The 15,883-nt window shown below is 42.8% G+C and overlaps 1 protein-coding gene across 2 annotated transcripts in view; it reads left to right on the forward strand.

Annotated features, from left to right (window-relative positions):
• LOC147106071 (beta-parvin) overlaps positions 1-15,883 on the forward strand; it is a 71,614-nt gene that overhangs the window by 28,175 nt on the left and 27,556 nt on the right. For both annotated transcript variants that reach the window (XM_086008810.1, XM_086008811.1), the window contains exons 4-6: positions 60-162; positions 8,618-8,758; positions 12,488-12,603. In XM_086008810.1, coding sequence (XP_085864936.1) covers positions 60-162; positions 8,618-8,758; positions 12,488-12,603 — 360 coding nt within the window. The remainder of the gene's footprint in view (positions 1-59; positions 163-8,617; positions 8,759-12,487; positions 12,604-15,883) is intronic.

Raw genomic sequence — 15,883 nt, forward strand, 5'->3', positions numbered from 1 at the left:
AGCTTATTAGTTTGTTAAATTGTCTAATTTATGGAACAATAATTATAAATTCTTTTTAGGTTTTAATTGACTGGATTAATGATGTACTTGTAGAAGAAAGAATAATAGTGAAAACTCTTGAAGAAGATCTCTACGATGGTCAGGTTCTGCAGAAGTTGCTAGGTAAGAACAGGTATTGTATACAGCTTTAACATTAAAATATAAGTTTATTTCAGAAAAGGGAAAGGCCATTAGGCCAAACAAGCCTGTTGTTTTTTCATCAATTAACTTCTTACCCATCATATCGCTTCCTGTTGTATCCGTGTGTTAATGGAGACACGGAATGCAGGAGTTGGTTTAACAGGTGTTTACTGAACAAAGTCTGCAGGTGAACTAAAAGATACAAGACGCTATACAGGCTTATATACCCGAGTGGTCACTACCGGTATTACAGTACACAGGGGCTCTTAAAAGTACATACACTACAATTCCTCCCCTTTTAGATAATTAGTACATAACATTTTAAGTAATCATTAATTATCATGTTTACAAGAACAATAATCTACACATTTGCTGCAGTTAATCAATTATAAGTCAGTCTCTCTGGAGGCTTCCGGACTTGGTCCGGATAACGCCTCGGTGGTGTAGTAGGTTCTTTTGGCAAGGTCGATTCGGCTTGAATGCCAGTGTCGGGTTCATCTGGTTCCAGTATCACCGGATTGGAGGTGGATACTATGGGTATCTCTGCTTCATCATTAGGCGTATAGAGTTGTGGTGTAGGTTGTCCCTTTTCGGATGACTCTATGATCTGGTCAGCATGGCGCCTTATTATGCTTTCTCCAATGTCCACGGTATACATCAGCGGTCCTAGTCGTGTGCAAATAGTTCCAGGCAGCCATTTCTCGGTACGGTAGTCCCGGGCCAAAACTTGTTGATCTATCTGGAAGGTTCTAGTTGGCCTTTCATTCATGCCTTGAAATTGCCGGTTCTCTACGTCCCTTCTGACGTTTGGCTTGATCAAATCCAGCCGGCATCTTAGTCTTCTATTGAAAAACATCATGGCGGGAGTTTGGTTTGTAACCACGTGTTGCATTCCTGTACGCAAACAAGAAGTTATCTACCTTATGTTGTAGATTTATGTCTTCATTACCCATGGCCTTTATGGCCGCCTTGAAGGTCTGGACAAACCTTTCAGCTAATCCATTGGTGGCGGGATGGTATGGGGCGGATGTGTAGTGCTTAACCCCATTGTTTTTTAAGAACTTCCTGAATTCTTCGGACACAAATTGCGGTCCATTATCAGAACAGATCTGTTCAGGCAGCCCATTCCTGGCAAATACGGTCCATAATACTGTGATGGTGTTTTCCGTGGTGGTGGAGGACATCTTCATTACCTCCGGCCACTTGGAGTATGCATCAACCGCGATTAAGAACATTGAGTCCATAAATGGACCAGCAAAGTCGATGTGTACCCTTTGCCATGGAGATGAGGGCCACTTCCATGGATGTAGAGGGGCTTGTGGTGGGGTGTTTTGGACCTTCTGGCATCCTAGACAGCTCTTGGTCATTTCTTCGATGTCTCCATCGATACCTGGCCACCACACAAACGCTCTGGCTAGGTTCTTCATTTTCACTCCACCCGGATGCCCCTCGTGAAGCTCCTTTAGCACTTTATCCTGGAGTTTGGGTGGAATCACCACTCTGGATCCACACATCAAGGTTCCTCGGCACACTGACAGCTGTTCTCTTCTTTGCGAGAATGCTGGCAACAGTGGTTCGCCATATGCTGGCCATCCCTTCACCGTTAAATCGTAGACTCGTGAGAGAGTCGGGTCATTTCTCGTTTCCATTTCAATGGTAGAATTTATTACTGGTAGACATTCCACTATGGTTGAGTGGAACATCTCCACTGGGTCCACTGTAGGTGCCTCTTCTACCGTTGGCAACGGTAGGCGCGATAAACCGTCAGCATTCCCATGCTGTTTTGATCCTTTGTATTCTATGTCATATTGGTGTGCCCCTAGGAAAAGGGACCACCTCTGTAGCCTTTGCGCTGTCATAATGGGAACGCCCTTTTTAGGGTTGAATATGGAGACAAGGGGTTGATGGTCAGTCAACAAGGTAAATTTTTGTCCGTGTAGGTAATGGTTGAATTTCTTCACTCCCCACACCAGGCTGAGTGCTTCCCTGTCGATCTGGGCATAGTTACGCTCAGCTGAGTTCAATGAGCGTGACGCAAAAGCTATCGGCCGCTCCGAGCCATCAGGGAATCTATGCGATAATACCGCTCCTACGCCGTAAGGGGAGGCATCGCACGCCAGTCTGATTGGCAGTGATGGGTTGTAATGAGCCAACACTTCCTTGGACGTGATCAAGCCTTTGCATTTATGGAAGGCACGTTTACAGTCTTCGCTCCATTTCCAAATTACTCCCGTTTGTAGCAGTGCGTTAAGAGGGTGCAGAACAGTTGACAAGTTCGGTAAAAATTTATGATAGTAATTTATCAATCCCAGGAACGACCCTAATTGTGAGGCATTTTCAGGTGCTGGGGCTTTTATGACCGCTTCAATTTTTTCAGGTGACTTATGCAACCCTTCTTCGTTAATTATATGGCCACAATATGATATTTGTTTCTGGAAAAATTTGCACTTGAGGCGATTTGCTCGTAGGCCCCGTTCTCTCAGCCTAGTGATCACCTCCAGATTGGCAAGGTGCTCGTTGTCGTTTTCTCCTGTTACAAGGATGTCGTCTAGGTAGCATTGAGTCCCCGGAATCCCTTGCAGGACTTGCTCCATAGCTCTTTGCCAGATAGCTGGAGCTGATGCTATTCCGAAAACCAGTCGATTGTACTGGTACAGGCCTTTGTGTTTGTTTATCGTGAGATACTTTTTAGAGGCCTCCTCAACCTCCATCTGTAGATATGCCTGTGCCAAGTCAATTTTGGTGAAACGTTTCCCTCCGGATAGTGAGGCGAAAATATCTTCTATCCTCGGAAGAGGATACTGTACCGTGTGAAGGACCGGGTTTACAGTCACCTTGAAGTCCCCACAGATGCAAACTTTTCTCTGTTCTTCAGCTTTATCATTATTCAACGTTTTCTTCATGACCGGGATGATGGGTGTTGCCCACTCGCTCCAATCTACCTTGGATAACACGCCTGCCTTTTCCAAATTCTCCAGCTCTGCCTCGACTGCTGGACGAATTGCGTATGGCACCGGCCTTGCCTTAAAAAACTTGGGAATTGCCGCATCTTCCACTTTTATTGAGGCGGTGACGCCTTTCAAGGTTCCTAGTTCCTGTTGAAACACTTCTTTGGCGTTGGCCAAGATGTCTTTTAATCGTTCAGGTATGACGTCGTCATCATTTTTTTTCTTACTGGTCACCGTCAGTGCCTGAATGGAGTGCCAGTCTAAATGTATCTTCCTGATCCATTCACGTCCCAACAGCGGTGGACCACCATCTTGCAGAACGTATAAATACAACTTCTGTATTTCCTTGCCGTTGTATACAACAGGCACCCTTATTTTCCCTCTGGGGTATACTTTCTGCCCCGTATATGTCTTCAAGATAATGGATGTGTCTTTCAAAGGTATATGCGGAAATAGCCGCTCGTAATCCCGTCGACTTATGACGGTCAGAGCTGATCCTGTATCTAGCTCCATTTTAACTGGGGACCCTGCTATCGTGAGGGTAACCCAAATGGTCTGGTAATCTTCTTTGGCAATTACATTATGTAATTTGAGACAGCTTAGTCTCTTGTTTCCGGAGTTGCTATCGCTCTTCTGGTCTTCGGAGCTACTGTCCGTCATCATTTGTACCTTTCTGTACTTTTCCTTCTTGATTTTTTTTCTGTCAGTGGATTTTTTGTTTCCAGATCGGCATACACGTGCAATGTGTCCCATCTTTCCGCATTGCCTGCATGCTTTGTCCTTGAACCAGCAGTCCCTCTGGTCATGGGTGGATCTGCCGCAGCGATAACATCTCTCTCAACCCCGTGTCATTTCATGGGTGCCGAAGTCCTGTGGCTTTTGCTGTATCTCTGCAGCTCTTCTTGCTGCTGCTTCGTATGATACAGCCACACTGAAAGCCTTGTACAGTGTCAAATCTTTCTCAGAAAGTAGCCTTTTCTGTGTTCCTTCACTTAGGAGACCGCAGACGAATTTGTCTCGTAGAGAATCTGCCAGTCCTGCCCCGAATTGGCAGTGCTTTGACAGCTTTCTTAATTCGGTGAGGTAATCAGCGTTACTTTCATTCTTGTGCTGATTCCTCCTGAAGAATTTGAATCGTTCCGCTATCAGCAGCGGTGTTGGGTTTAAGTGCTCCTGTAGGGTATCAACAGTCTCCTTAAAATTCTTGTCCATCGGTTTGGCTGGCGTGATTATGTTTCGTAACAGCCCGTATGTCCTTGCGCCCATCAGATTTAGAAGTACCGATGCCTTTTTATCATCCTCTACTTCATTCACTGTGCAATATACCTCCACTCTTTCCACATATGTGGTCCAATCCTCTATATTACTATCGAAAGCAGTAATATTGCCAGTCTTAGGCATCCTGAAAATCAAAAATGGCGCCTCCCGCGCTTTCCTTTCTTCCCTGCCGAGAAAAAAATGGCGCCTCCCGCGCTTTCCCGCCACTGCCGCTGCTGACAACGCTGTTCTCCGCGGTTTTTATTTACACAGATATTTTTAATAGTTGGAGACTCGTTCCCGCCGGACACTCTGGGACTTTTCCCTCCCTCTGCTTGGTCCGAATGCCGACCTGCTTTGCAGCGCCGGCCGTCTCCCGAGTGCTCCACCCTCCGTCTCTGTTTGCCTCCGCCTTCCGACTCGCTGCTCGGCCCCGCTGCAGAGCCACCCGATCGAGCCCCAGCCCGCCGCCCAGGAAGGATTAGTGCAGTACCTGCCACCTGCCCGGCTAGCTGGTGAAACCAAAGTTTTTTTTTTGTGGGTTTTTTTCTTCGACCTTCGTCTGAGGAATCGATCTCCTTGAGGTGCTGCCGAATTGCAGGTAAGTCCGTTTCCAATTCGTCGCCACTGTTGTATCCGTGTGTTAATGGAGACACGGAATGCAGGAGTTGGTTTAACAGGTGTTTACTGAACAAAGCCTGGAGGTAAACTAAAAGATACAAGACTCTATACAGGCTTATATACCCGAGTGGTCACTACCGGTATTACAGTACACGGGCTCTTAAAGGTACATACACTACACTTCCCTTAATCACTTCTTTTTCAAGAAATACATATAATTATCTGTTGAATCCATTTGTACTGTCTGCTTCAGTAACATATCCTGGTAAATTATTTTGCAATGCTATTATTCTTTGATGGGAAGATGTAGCCTGACTTCCTCTTTATACCTGTGTCCCCTGGTATTTGAACTTTTCACCACAGTAAACAATTTGCCTGGATCAATTTTGTCGATTCTTTTCATAGTCTTAAAAAAAATCAATCAAGTCATTTCATAGTCTTTCTCTCAAAAAAACAAACCCAATTTCGTAGAATCATAGAAACGTACAGCACAGAAGGAGGCAATTCAGCCCATCCTACCTGTGCTGGCTCTTTGAAAGAACCGTAGTGCTTAGTCCCACCCCCCCAGCTTTGTGTCCATAACCCTGTAAGTTCCTCCTCCTCAAACACCTGTCCAACTCCCTTTTAAAATTATTTATGGAATCGGCTTCCACCACCTTTTCAAGTAGAGCGTTACAGATCCCGGCAGTGAGTTGGGGGGGGGGGGGATTCTACTCCTCTCCCCTCTAGATCTTTTGCCAGTGATTTTAAGTCTTTGACCTCTAGTTATTCACCCACTCACCAGAGGGAATCATTTTTCTCTCTCTACCAAAACCTCTCATCATCTTGAAAATCTCTATTAGGTCACCTCTTTACTTTCTCTGTTCTGAGGAGAACAGTCCTAACTTTTCCAACCTCTTCTCATAACTGAAGACCCTCATCCCTGCTAACATCCTGGTAAACCTACTCTGTACCCTTTCTAAAGCCTTTACATCTTTCCTGAAGTGTGGTGCCCAGAATTGTCCACAATACTCCAGCTGAAGCCTAATCAGTGATTTATAAAGTCCTAGCATGATTTCTTTGCTTTCATATTCTTTGCCTCTACTTATAAACCCAAGTAATTCATATGCTTGTTTAGCCACCATATCAACTTGCCCTGCCATCTTTAAGGATTTGTGTATATGGACACCAAGGTCTCTTTGCTCAACTACACTTTTTCAAAGTCGTGCCATTTATATTAGTGTCTTTCCATATTAATCCTCCCAAAGTGCATCACTTCACACTTCTCCGCATTAAACTCTATCTGCCATGCTTCTGCCCATTTCACCATCCTGTCTATGTCATCCTCATCCTAAGTCTACAACTATCCTCATCACTATCTACTACATTGCCAAGTTTTGTATTATCTGCAAACTTCAATATGCTGCTCCGTACACTCGAGACTAGGTCGTTTATAAAAATTGAAAAGAGTAATGGACCCAAAACTGACCTTTGGGGAACACCACTATAAACCACCTCACAGTCTGAAAGGCATCCATCCACCACCACTCTGCTTCCTGTCACTGAGCCAATTCCGTATCCATACTACCACTTTCCCCTTAACTCCCATAGGCTTCCATTAACCTTCCTTAACCTTTCCTCATAACCTAAATTCTGAATACCTGGAATCAGCTTTTTTGTTCACCACTTTACACACTCAAGTAACATGCTGATCAGAACTGCACACAGTGTTCCAGATGGAATCAGACCAACATCTTGTGTTGCAGTAATATAACCTCTTTACTTTTTTACTATTCCAAATGTGTGGATTTACTTTTGCCATTTTTCATTTAAAGTTCAGAAGGTGTCTTCCACTTGAGATCCAAAGTAGTTAGTATCAGTGAGTGATTGCTGGGAAATTTCCATCCTGGCTTTGATGGATTCTTGGCTCAGGTGGTGACATTGTACCCTTTACAGAAGCCTTTCTGTGGTTATTTCTTTCCACCACCTGCCCCACCCAAACAGCTACAGTGAGGGTGTGGCCTTTATCACCAAATTGCACCTTACTCTCGCTACTCTTCTGGTACTTTCTCCTTGTGAGCACCTCATCTAGTTCCAGCCCTCTCGCCTCCTTCAAAATCCTCATTGCCCACCACCCCACAACCCCCACTCTTAAGTTTCTCGCAGAGGTATCCTTCCCCCTTTCCTCGCTCAGCCTTCGCATTCAGTGACTCCTCATCCTCGATTTCAATCTCCATCTCAATTCCCCTTGCGCTCTCTCCTCTGAATTTGCTATCTTCCTGACCTCTCTAAACTTCTCCCTCCATATAAACTCCCCTACCCCTGTTCATGGCCAGCACCTCAATCTTGCCATCTCTCATGGTCTCTCTTATCCCTTGGTCTTGATCACAGACAAGGCCATATCCGACCACCTCCTTATATCTTACAGTTCCTACATCCCCTACTTGCCTCCAATCTCACTGCCTTCTCATTTATCCATGGGAAAGTGCTCTCTCACTTACAATCACACTTTCAAACTCCCAACTGCCAACCCTCTGTCCTTCGACTTGTCACGATACTTCTGCAGCTGTCAATCTGCTCAACTACTCCCTCACCTCTACCTTTGATACCCTTGCCCCCAGCAAAACCTTAACTCTGGTTGTGCTTGCTGGTATCTTCGTTTGTTCAAGTCTAAGGGGAACAAACTTGAGTGTATCTGGCACACAATTGGTTCAGGCATCCGTTGTCAAATCTGGTTGGATTACATCAGGCGCTATCGGGCCTTGCTCTCCTCTGCCAAAATCAGCCACTACCCCAGGGTCATCGTGGAGAGCAAAGATAACCCCCAGTTTCTATCCATCTCTTTTTAAACGCTCTCTTTTGCTCCAACAAATGAGAGGAGCACATGGACTTCCTTTATTAATAAGATTGAGGCCACCTTTTCAGCAGCCTTTGCTGCTTTCCTCCTTTCCCACTCCCACTAAATCAAACCTCCCCCCATGCTTAAACCTTGTTCTGGTCCCGAACCTTCGTCTTTCTCTAGTTTCTCTCCCATCTCCCCTTATCCCCTCTCTGAACTCATCTTGTCCATGAGACCCACCTCCTGCTTCCTTCACCTCCATTCCTTTATCATCGTTGAGTCAATATATTGGAATTTCCTAGCATCATCGTAAGAGCAGCATCATCACAAGGACTGCAGCAGTTCAAGGAGAAGGCCCACCACTACCACCTCAATTCAACCAGAGATATGCAGTAAATGCAGCCTTGCTAACATTGCTCATGTCCAGAGAACAAAAATACAAAATAAAGGTCTGAAATCAATAGTAACAGTGATCTCAGATTATCACGGTGCTAGCAACTTTGAGCAAAAGTAATAAACATACTTATTTAAAGAACCTGTCACTAATAATCCTGATTTTTTTTGTGCGAGATCACAGTGGACTCATAATCCATTTTTCTGCTTTACATCAGTTGTTAAACAGGCTGCTGTATAAGGAACTTACAAACTTAAGTTTTGGTCGGTAGAGTGTAATTTTTGTATTGGTTTAAAAACTTGAAGTCAGCAGTTTTTACTCTTGTTAAATATTTTTTTGTAAGAGTTTTCTGAAGCTTCAACTTTATTGTGTCATTTTTATTTCTCTTTGCTCATGTAGAGAAACTTGCAAATCGTAAACTGAATGTTGCTGAAGTGACGCAGTCAGAAATCGGACAGAAACAGAAACTTCAGACTGTGTTGGAATCTGTGAATGACCTGCTTCGACCTCAAGGATGGGCTATCAAATGGAGTGTTGATTGTGAGTACAAGGTTGCTAAATCTGCTTTTGCTGTTTGCACAAAATTTTTAGCACCGTTGGTCAACTGAGGTAGTTCCGGACCAATGCATATTTTCAGATTAGAATGTTAAATTTCATTCTCGCATTACATGCGAGGTGGATCATGGTTGACATTAAAATGACTAATTTCCTTAAAATAAGATTAAATTCTGAACAGTTCATCTGTCTTGCATAATTGTAGCTTAAATTGAGTTTTCATGAAAGAAAGGAAAATTGTAAATATCACTTGATATGCTTGTGAAGTACTGCTCTTTCTAACAATTAATGAAGAATGCATTAACTTGGCACTCTGATATATTGAAATAAGAAGGAGGGACAATTGAAAAGCAGGCTTGACATTGACCAGCAATGACTTGTTGCTGTTTGGCCTTTACCCTCATAGTTACTTCATTGCAGTCAGTTTTACTGGAGTATCATTCAGTTTTAAATTAAAAAAGGAACTTTTACATTTATTTTCAATGGGATTCCCTGGAAAATCTGCTTAAATATTTCATTATAATAATTCAATTAACTTGACAGGATATAGTGATTACTATGCTTGGAATGAGTATGATGAGGTATGTGCTGAACTGCCAAAGTCTTGCAACATTGCAGTAATCGTAGCTTGTGCTTATTTTACACATATCGTTATTAATGCTCTTTCTCAAATCAGCATGCTCCATTCCTTAGCTGGAGTAGGTGGCAACCTGCTACGAGGCCTCTGCTAGTTTTGCTCCTGATCTCACTGATCGTGCAAGAGTGTCTGGGCATGGGTGGGATATTTCCCGGTGTTTGTTCAATCTCTTCTCCTTTGTGGGCAAGCGCCTGGCCCTGCTCAGTATAGCTTCCTGATAACTCTGCCAGTCTTGAGAATTGAAAACACAAACACACATCCCACCACTCTGATGCAAAGCACTGTATGCCAATCAAGGGTGCCCCCATTACAGGTGCCCCTTGGTTCATTTGTTACAGACACTTTACTGTCCAGCAGAGAATATTTGCCGTTGTACTTTCTCTCCTATTGAAAGCCTGCATAACCAAAATTCCTCCTGCCTTGAGAAAAATATTGTCTTTCTGCCTTCTTGCTCTCTAACTATCAATGTAGAAAACTCATTGATTTATGCTTGTTTTTGCTGTTGCATGCTAACTCACTGCAGATATTATAATCTTCTGGCAGTTGCATCAACAAGCAATAGTTAAGAGATTTGTTCCCTGATGGGCAATGGCCTCTGATGTCATAAATAAAGACGGTTGCCATCTTCATTCCTTGTGTCATCAGGGGACAGTGTGTTCAGTGAGCTGATTGATAAGTGATTGCAACCAAAGGACAAAATGAAATAAGTAGTTCTCAGTGCTTTTATCATGAGCTTTCTACATTTAGATAGAGAGGGAGAAGACCAAGACAATATTTTTCTGAAGGCAGGAGGGATTTTGGCTATGCAGGCTTTCAATATGAGGGAAAGTACAAATGCATGAAATGAGAAAATTGTTCCCTGGGATATTATTAAGTGGGAGATCACAGAAATCACAGAAACCCCACAGTGCAGATAGAGGCCATTTCGGCCCATCGAGCCTGCACCGACACATATCCCACCCGATCCCCGTAACCCCTACACCAACACATATCCCACCCTATCCCCGTAACCCCACGTATTTAATCCCCCTAACACTAAGGGTCAATTTATCATAGCCAATCAACCTAACCCGCACATCTTTGGACTGTGGGAGGAAACCGGAGCACCCGGAGGAAACCCACGCAAACACGGGGAGAATGTGCAGACTCCACACAGTCACCCGAGGCCGGATTCGAACCTGGGTCCCTGGCGCTGTGAGGCAACAGTGCTAACCACTATGCCACCGTGCTCCCCTCCCCACTATCCTCCCCTGTTTCCTTATTACACCATGTCCTGAAGTGCAGCTGGTCCCCTAGCTGGTAAAGTAGACAGTGGAAGTAAATATCCGTTTATTCACAGGACCTGGTTTTTATTTTCCTTTCAAATAGTTAATTTTGTAATGAGATGCATTTACAAAAATCATGAATGGTATGCAAACATTACTGGTTTTCTAAAATATTTTTTTCTTCTCTTTCTGGAGATTTCCAATGAAGTTATTTTTATGTCTTTTGTGATCATTCAGAAATTATGTGTAAGAATTTGCCATTCATCTTTTGTAAGCATGAGTATATAATTCTTTATGCTTTTTGGCTGTTTCAGGCAGGTTGGTAATTAGTATGCTGAGTTATAGAGTTTCTCCTACCAGCTGTTAATGTTGCAGTTGAATTGACTGACTGGAGTATGTTTCTGTTTGCAGGGACTCCTGTCAGTTTTAGAGAAGTTTTATCATTTCTGCCTAGAATATAATATTAATAGAGTAGTCAGCATGGATTTCAAAAGGGAAGGTCTTGCTTGACAAACCTTATTGAATTCTTTGAAGAAGTGACAGAGTAGACAGTGGTAATGCAGTATATATGTAATATATTTGGATTTTCAAAAGGCCTTCAATAAGGTACTGCATAGTTGACTCATGACTAAGATCAGTGCATGTGGAGTCGGGACAGGTCGTAGAATGGATAGCAAGCTGGCTACAAAACAGAGAGTAGGGGTTAAAGGTAGCTGCTCGGACTGGTAAAAAAGGTAGGAAGTGGTGTTCCACCAGGGATCAGTGCTGGGGCCACTGTTGGTCACAATTTACATTAATTATTTGAACTCGGAAATCGGAAGTACAATTTCAAAATTTGCGGATGCGTCAAATTGGGAGGTGTAGTTAATACAAAGGAAGAATGTGACAAAATAGAGGAAGACATTAATAAGCTTGCAGAATGGGCTTGTAATGGGCAAATACATTTCCATATAGATAGGCGAGGTGGTACATTTTGGTAGGAAGAATAAGGACAACATATACTGCTTGGATAATAAGAGGAGCAAAGGGATCTGGGGGTACAGATACACAAATCACTAAAAGTGGTGACCGGTTAATAAGGCCATAAAAAAAGCAAACAAAGCACTGGGGTTCATTTCTAGAGGGATGGAAATGAAAAGCAGAGAAGTAATTTTAAACTTGTATCAAACCTTGATTAGACCACACGGAGTACTATGCACAGTTCTGGTCTTCATATTATAAAAAGGATATAGAGGCATTGGAGAAAGTGGAAAAAGGAGTCACAAGGATGATACCAGAATTGAGAGGATATACTTATCAGGAATGTCTGAATAGGCTGGGGCTCTTTTCTCTAGAAAAGAGAAGCTGAGGAGTGACCTGATCGAGGCCTTACAGGGTTTGGTAGGGTAGACGTAGAGAAAATGTTTCCATTTGTGGGTGAGACCAGAACTAGGGGCATAAATATAAGATAGTTACTAATAAATCCAATAGGGAATTCAGGTGAAACTTCTTTACCCAGAGAGTGGCAAGAATGTGGATGTGCTACCACAAGGAGTAGTTGAGGCAAATCGATTAGATGCATTTAAGGGGAAGCTAGATAAGCACATGAAGGAGAAAGGAACCGTCGGATCTGCTTGATGAGGTTAGATGAAGTAGGGTGGGAGGAGGCTTGCGTGGAGCATAAACACTGGGGTAGACTAGTTGAGCCGAAAGGCCCGTTCTGTGCTGTGCACCTGATGTAAGAAAAAATAAGTGATTGCATAGAAGTTGTGTGATAGAACTCTTGAAATCTGTTAGCTGGGTGGTGTTTTGATAAATGTATCTACTTTTTAGCGATCCACACAAAAAACATGGTGGCTATTCTTCACCTGCTTGTGGCTTTGGCCATGCATTTCCGAGCCCCCGTCAGATTGCCAGAACATGTCTCCGTGCAGGTGGTGGTTGTACGGGTAAGTGAACCATCAATCTTGAGATTCTTGATGTTATTCACTTGGCCGCTTGATTTAACTTTGGAATCTGTGATATTGAACAGTTGTTGAGGAAAATGGGGAAAGATGTCAGTAGGAAATGTGTCTCAAAATTGTGGATATTTCCCGAGAGCCATTACGATTTCTTCAGTTGAGATTGAAGGGATGAAATGGTTACGGCAATATACATGCAGATAATAGGAAACAAACATGAGTTTTCAAGTAGCTCTTAGAAAAATGTTTGCATAGCGTAACCAAGGGAAATGTGGTTAGCATTACTGAATGGCGATCTGAATAATGCCCCATCAGTTTGTTTCCAGTCATGCATCTCACTTCCTAGAAAAGCTGAAGGAATTTTAAGCAATCTGTCTAACCAGAAAGCTTGTATGTCTTTTGCTAACCGCCTTTGAGGAAGGGGGTAACCTTGAAAGATCCCATAGTCTGTTTGAACAACTCAATCTGATCAACTTACTGTGTTTGTAAATTTTCTGATATGTATCTTTTTTTTTCTCTTGTCCCTGCTTCGCATTGTGCCTGGGGGCAGCTTACAAATAGGATTGTGTGTCCATTCATCCACCTCCATAGCTTTTTTCTTTTTGCACCTATTCTTTTGTCTTCTGTTGCAGTCCTTCTCTTTGTAACTAGAGCCTCATTTATATAAAAAATGTATCTAATTCCTTTTTAAGAGTAATTTCCCCTAGGTATTTTCCCAATTCTGGCTGCAGCCTTTGTAGTACAGATTGCATAAAATTCCTTCAGCTTTTCTAGGAAGCGAGATGCATGACTGGAAACAAACTGATGGGGCATTATTCAGATCTCCATTCAGTAATGCTAACCACATTTCCCTTGGTTACGCCATGCAAACATTTTTCTAAGAGCTACTTGGCAAATGCCCTAGAAGTACTTTGTTTTGTGGTTAGGGGATCATGCTGAAGATGACTATTTCTATCGATTGTCAGTTATGTTCCCCTGTCAGACAATAGGCAGTCTGCTGACAAGTGATGGGGGTTCTGCCAGCGAGCAGCAGGCACTTTGGGAGCTGGGATCTGCTTCCTTCCTGGTTCTGAATATCAATCCAGTGTGCTTGAAAAAGAAATCAATACTGGTTGAGGTTTAATCCCTTCAGGTCCAAATGCAAATCCAAGTCTTAACCAGACATTTCAACTCAGCTTTCCTCTCTGGCGGGGGATTGTTCATAGGTTGTGTTTTTTTATTATACTTCTTGTTGAACTCTCTCTCAATTAGAAAACCAGAGAAGGATTGCAAATCTAACACAAGAAAAAAAAATCTAATCGAAGTTTTATGAAAACTGGTCATTGAAAAATTAGTGTTGTGAGTTTGTAAGTGTCACTCTCTTTTCTCCCCCCACGCCCCCCCACCCTACATGGGGAGGGGGGGGGGCGGAATTAATGTTCCAGAAACTAAAATGTATAGACCAGGTTTGGTACAGGCCCCAAGACCCATTACAACACTTCAAAATGTACTCCATCAGCTGTAAAGTGCTTTGGGACGTCCTGAGTTGGTGAAAGGCGCTGTGTAAATGTTTTCTGTTTTGTAATTCTGCACCTTTTATATCACTGCAGAAACTAAAATGAAAACTGTTTTTGACCTTAACCATAGCCCACTTCTACAATATTGCAGCATGGAATCTGGTTCACTGTGTCTCTAAGACTCTTAATAGAGGGAACTCTGCTGCTGCTAATGTTTGGATATACAATGGAGGTTCAGGTTAAACCTGGAGGACCATTGTTACCACAGAATAAAAATAGCATTTGTAAGTTGTCTTAATGCCAAGTTTAGTAAGCTTACTTTTTTGTCAGATTTAATTGAAACTGTATAAAGTCAATACATGTTACATTTTTTGCTGTAAACCTATATATGGGCTTGAGGGGGGACTGTTCAAGGTTCTATACTTAGAACCTTTTTTAGTTTTAGACTTCAGTAATCTTTCCCATCAGTGGTCTTTGATCAATCAGAAGAAATGCATGCAGTGCAAAAAAAAAAGTTTCGATGAAATCAGTTAGAGTGACAGTAATCTGTCAGTAAGTACCAGTGTTGACGAGTATTTTCCCATAGAGCTGCTCCCTGGCCTGCATAGTTTTTTGCTGGAGGACTGTTAGGAACTTTCATTACAAGGATTCTGCCATGAAGCCCTGTGAACAGCCTTTAAAGATGTCTGCAGGACATAGAAACCAGAACAGCAGCTGACAGGTTTCTTAGCACAGTTTTTTTTAAAAAGCACATTTATTGCCTTGTTATGCGCAGGTATTCAGAGGTGATTTATGAAAATCTAACACTCCAGTGCAGTGCTACAGGGGACTGCATTGTCTGAAGTAATGTCCTTATGAGAGGTTAAACCAAGGTCCTGTTGATGGGGATATTGAAATCCCACAACACCAGTAATAGCGAGCAGGGAGTTTCACAGCTGTCCGAGCCAACATTCCTCATTCAATCGGCACTGCCAGAAACAGATTAACTGATCATTCATCTCATTGTTGTTTTAGGTCTTACAGCAAAGCAGCTGCCAGGGTTTGCCTACATAATTTACTTGATTTCAAAGTAATTTGATGTATTTGAAGTTTATCTGAGAGAAAATCTGCATATGCGTGATGCAGGGTCTTGCTCACTTTGCTGTTGGATTGGAGTAATAACAGCATTCAGCAGCATCCTGGCTTATTTGTCCTAAGGATGGACGCATCTGCCTCTCGTGTTGGACAAGTGAGCCATACGAGAGCTCCCGAGAGGAGACTTACTACCCCAAGCTATGGCTTGATAAAGATATCATTATTGTTTCAATAGACAACCCACCAAGGATCCCAGTGTAGGAATGCCAAGTCACCACACGTGCCCTGAAGCCAAATGTTTTGAATTCTTTTGGAGGGTCTGGGGAAGGAGAATCAAACCAGATTACTAAGAGATGAGGAATATAACATGTCACCATCAAGCTCCTGCTGGGGTGAATGGGATAGCAGACACTGTAATTACTGAATAATTCCACTAACTATTCTGGTTTTGCTCCTGTTACGGTGTCCTTTACTCACACAAAGCCACTTACTAATACAAATGGGAATGGTTAGGTTATATAAAGAAGAAAACTAGTTGTTCAAAGCTAAATGTAGGCTAACATATGTGAGGCATTTTAAAAACTCCTCTGTAGTTGAGCATTGCTAAAGCAAACTTGTGGAGAACTGACGAGTAGTTCTCATTAGGTTCGTCTGATCAAGATTTGAGCTCGTTAGCTAACTTTGTGCCAGGACGAGAA

This window comes from Somniosus microcephalus, chromosome 16 (assembly GCF_052327205.1).
Source record: "Somniosus microcephalus isolate GS21.2 chromosome 16, FLI_Smic_1.0, whole genome shotgun sequence".
In the NCBI taxonomy this organism is placed as follows: domain Eukaryota; kingdom Metazoa; phylum Chordata; class Chondrichthyes; order Squaliformes; family Somniosidae; genus Somniosus; species Somniosus microcephalus.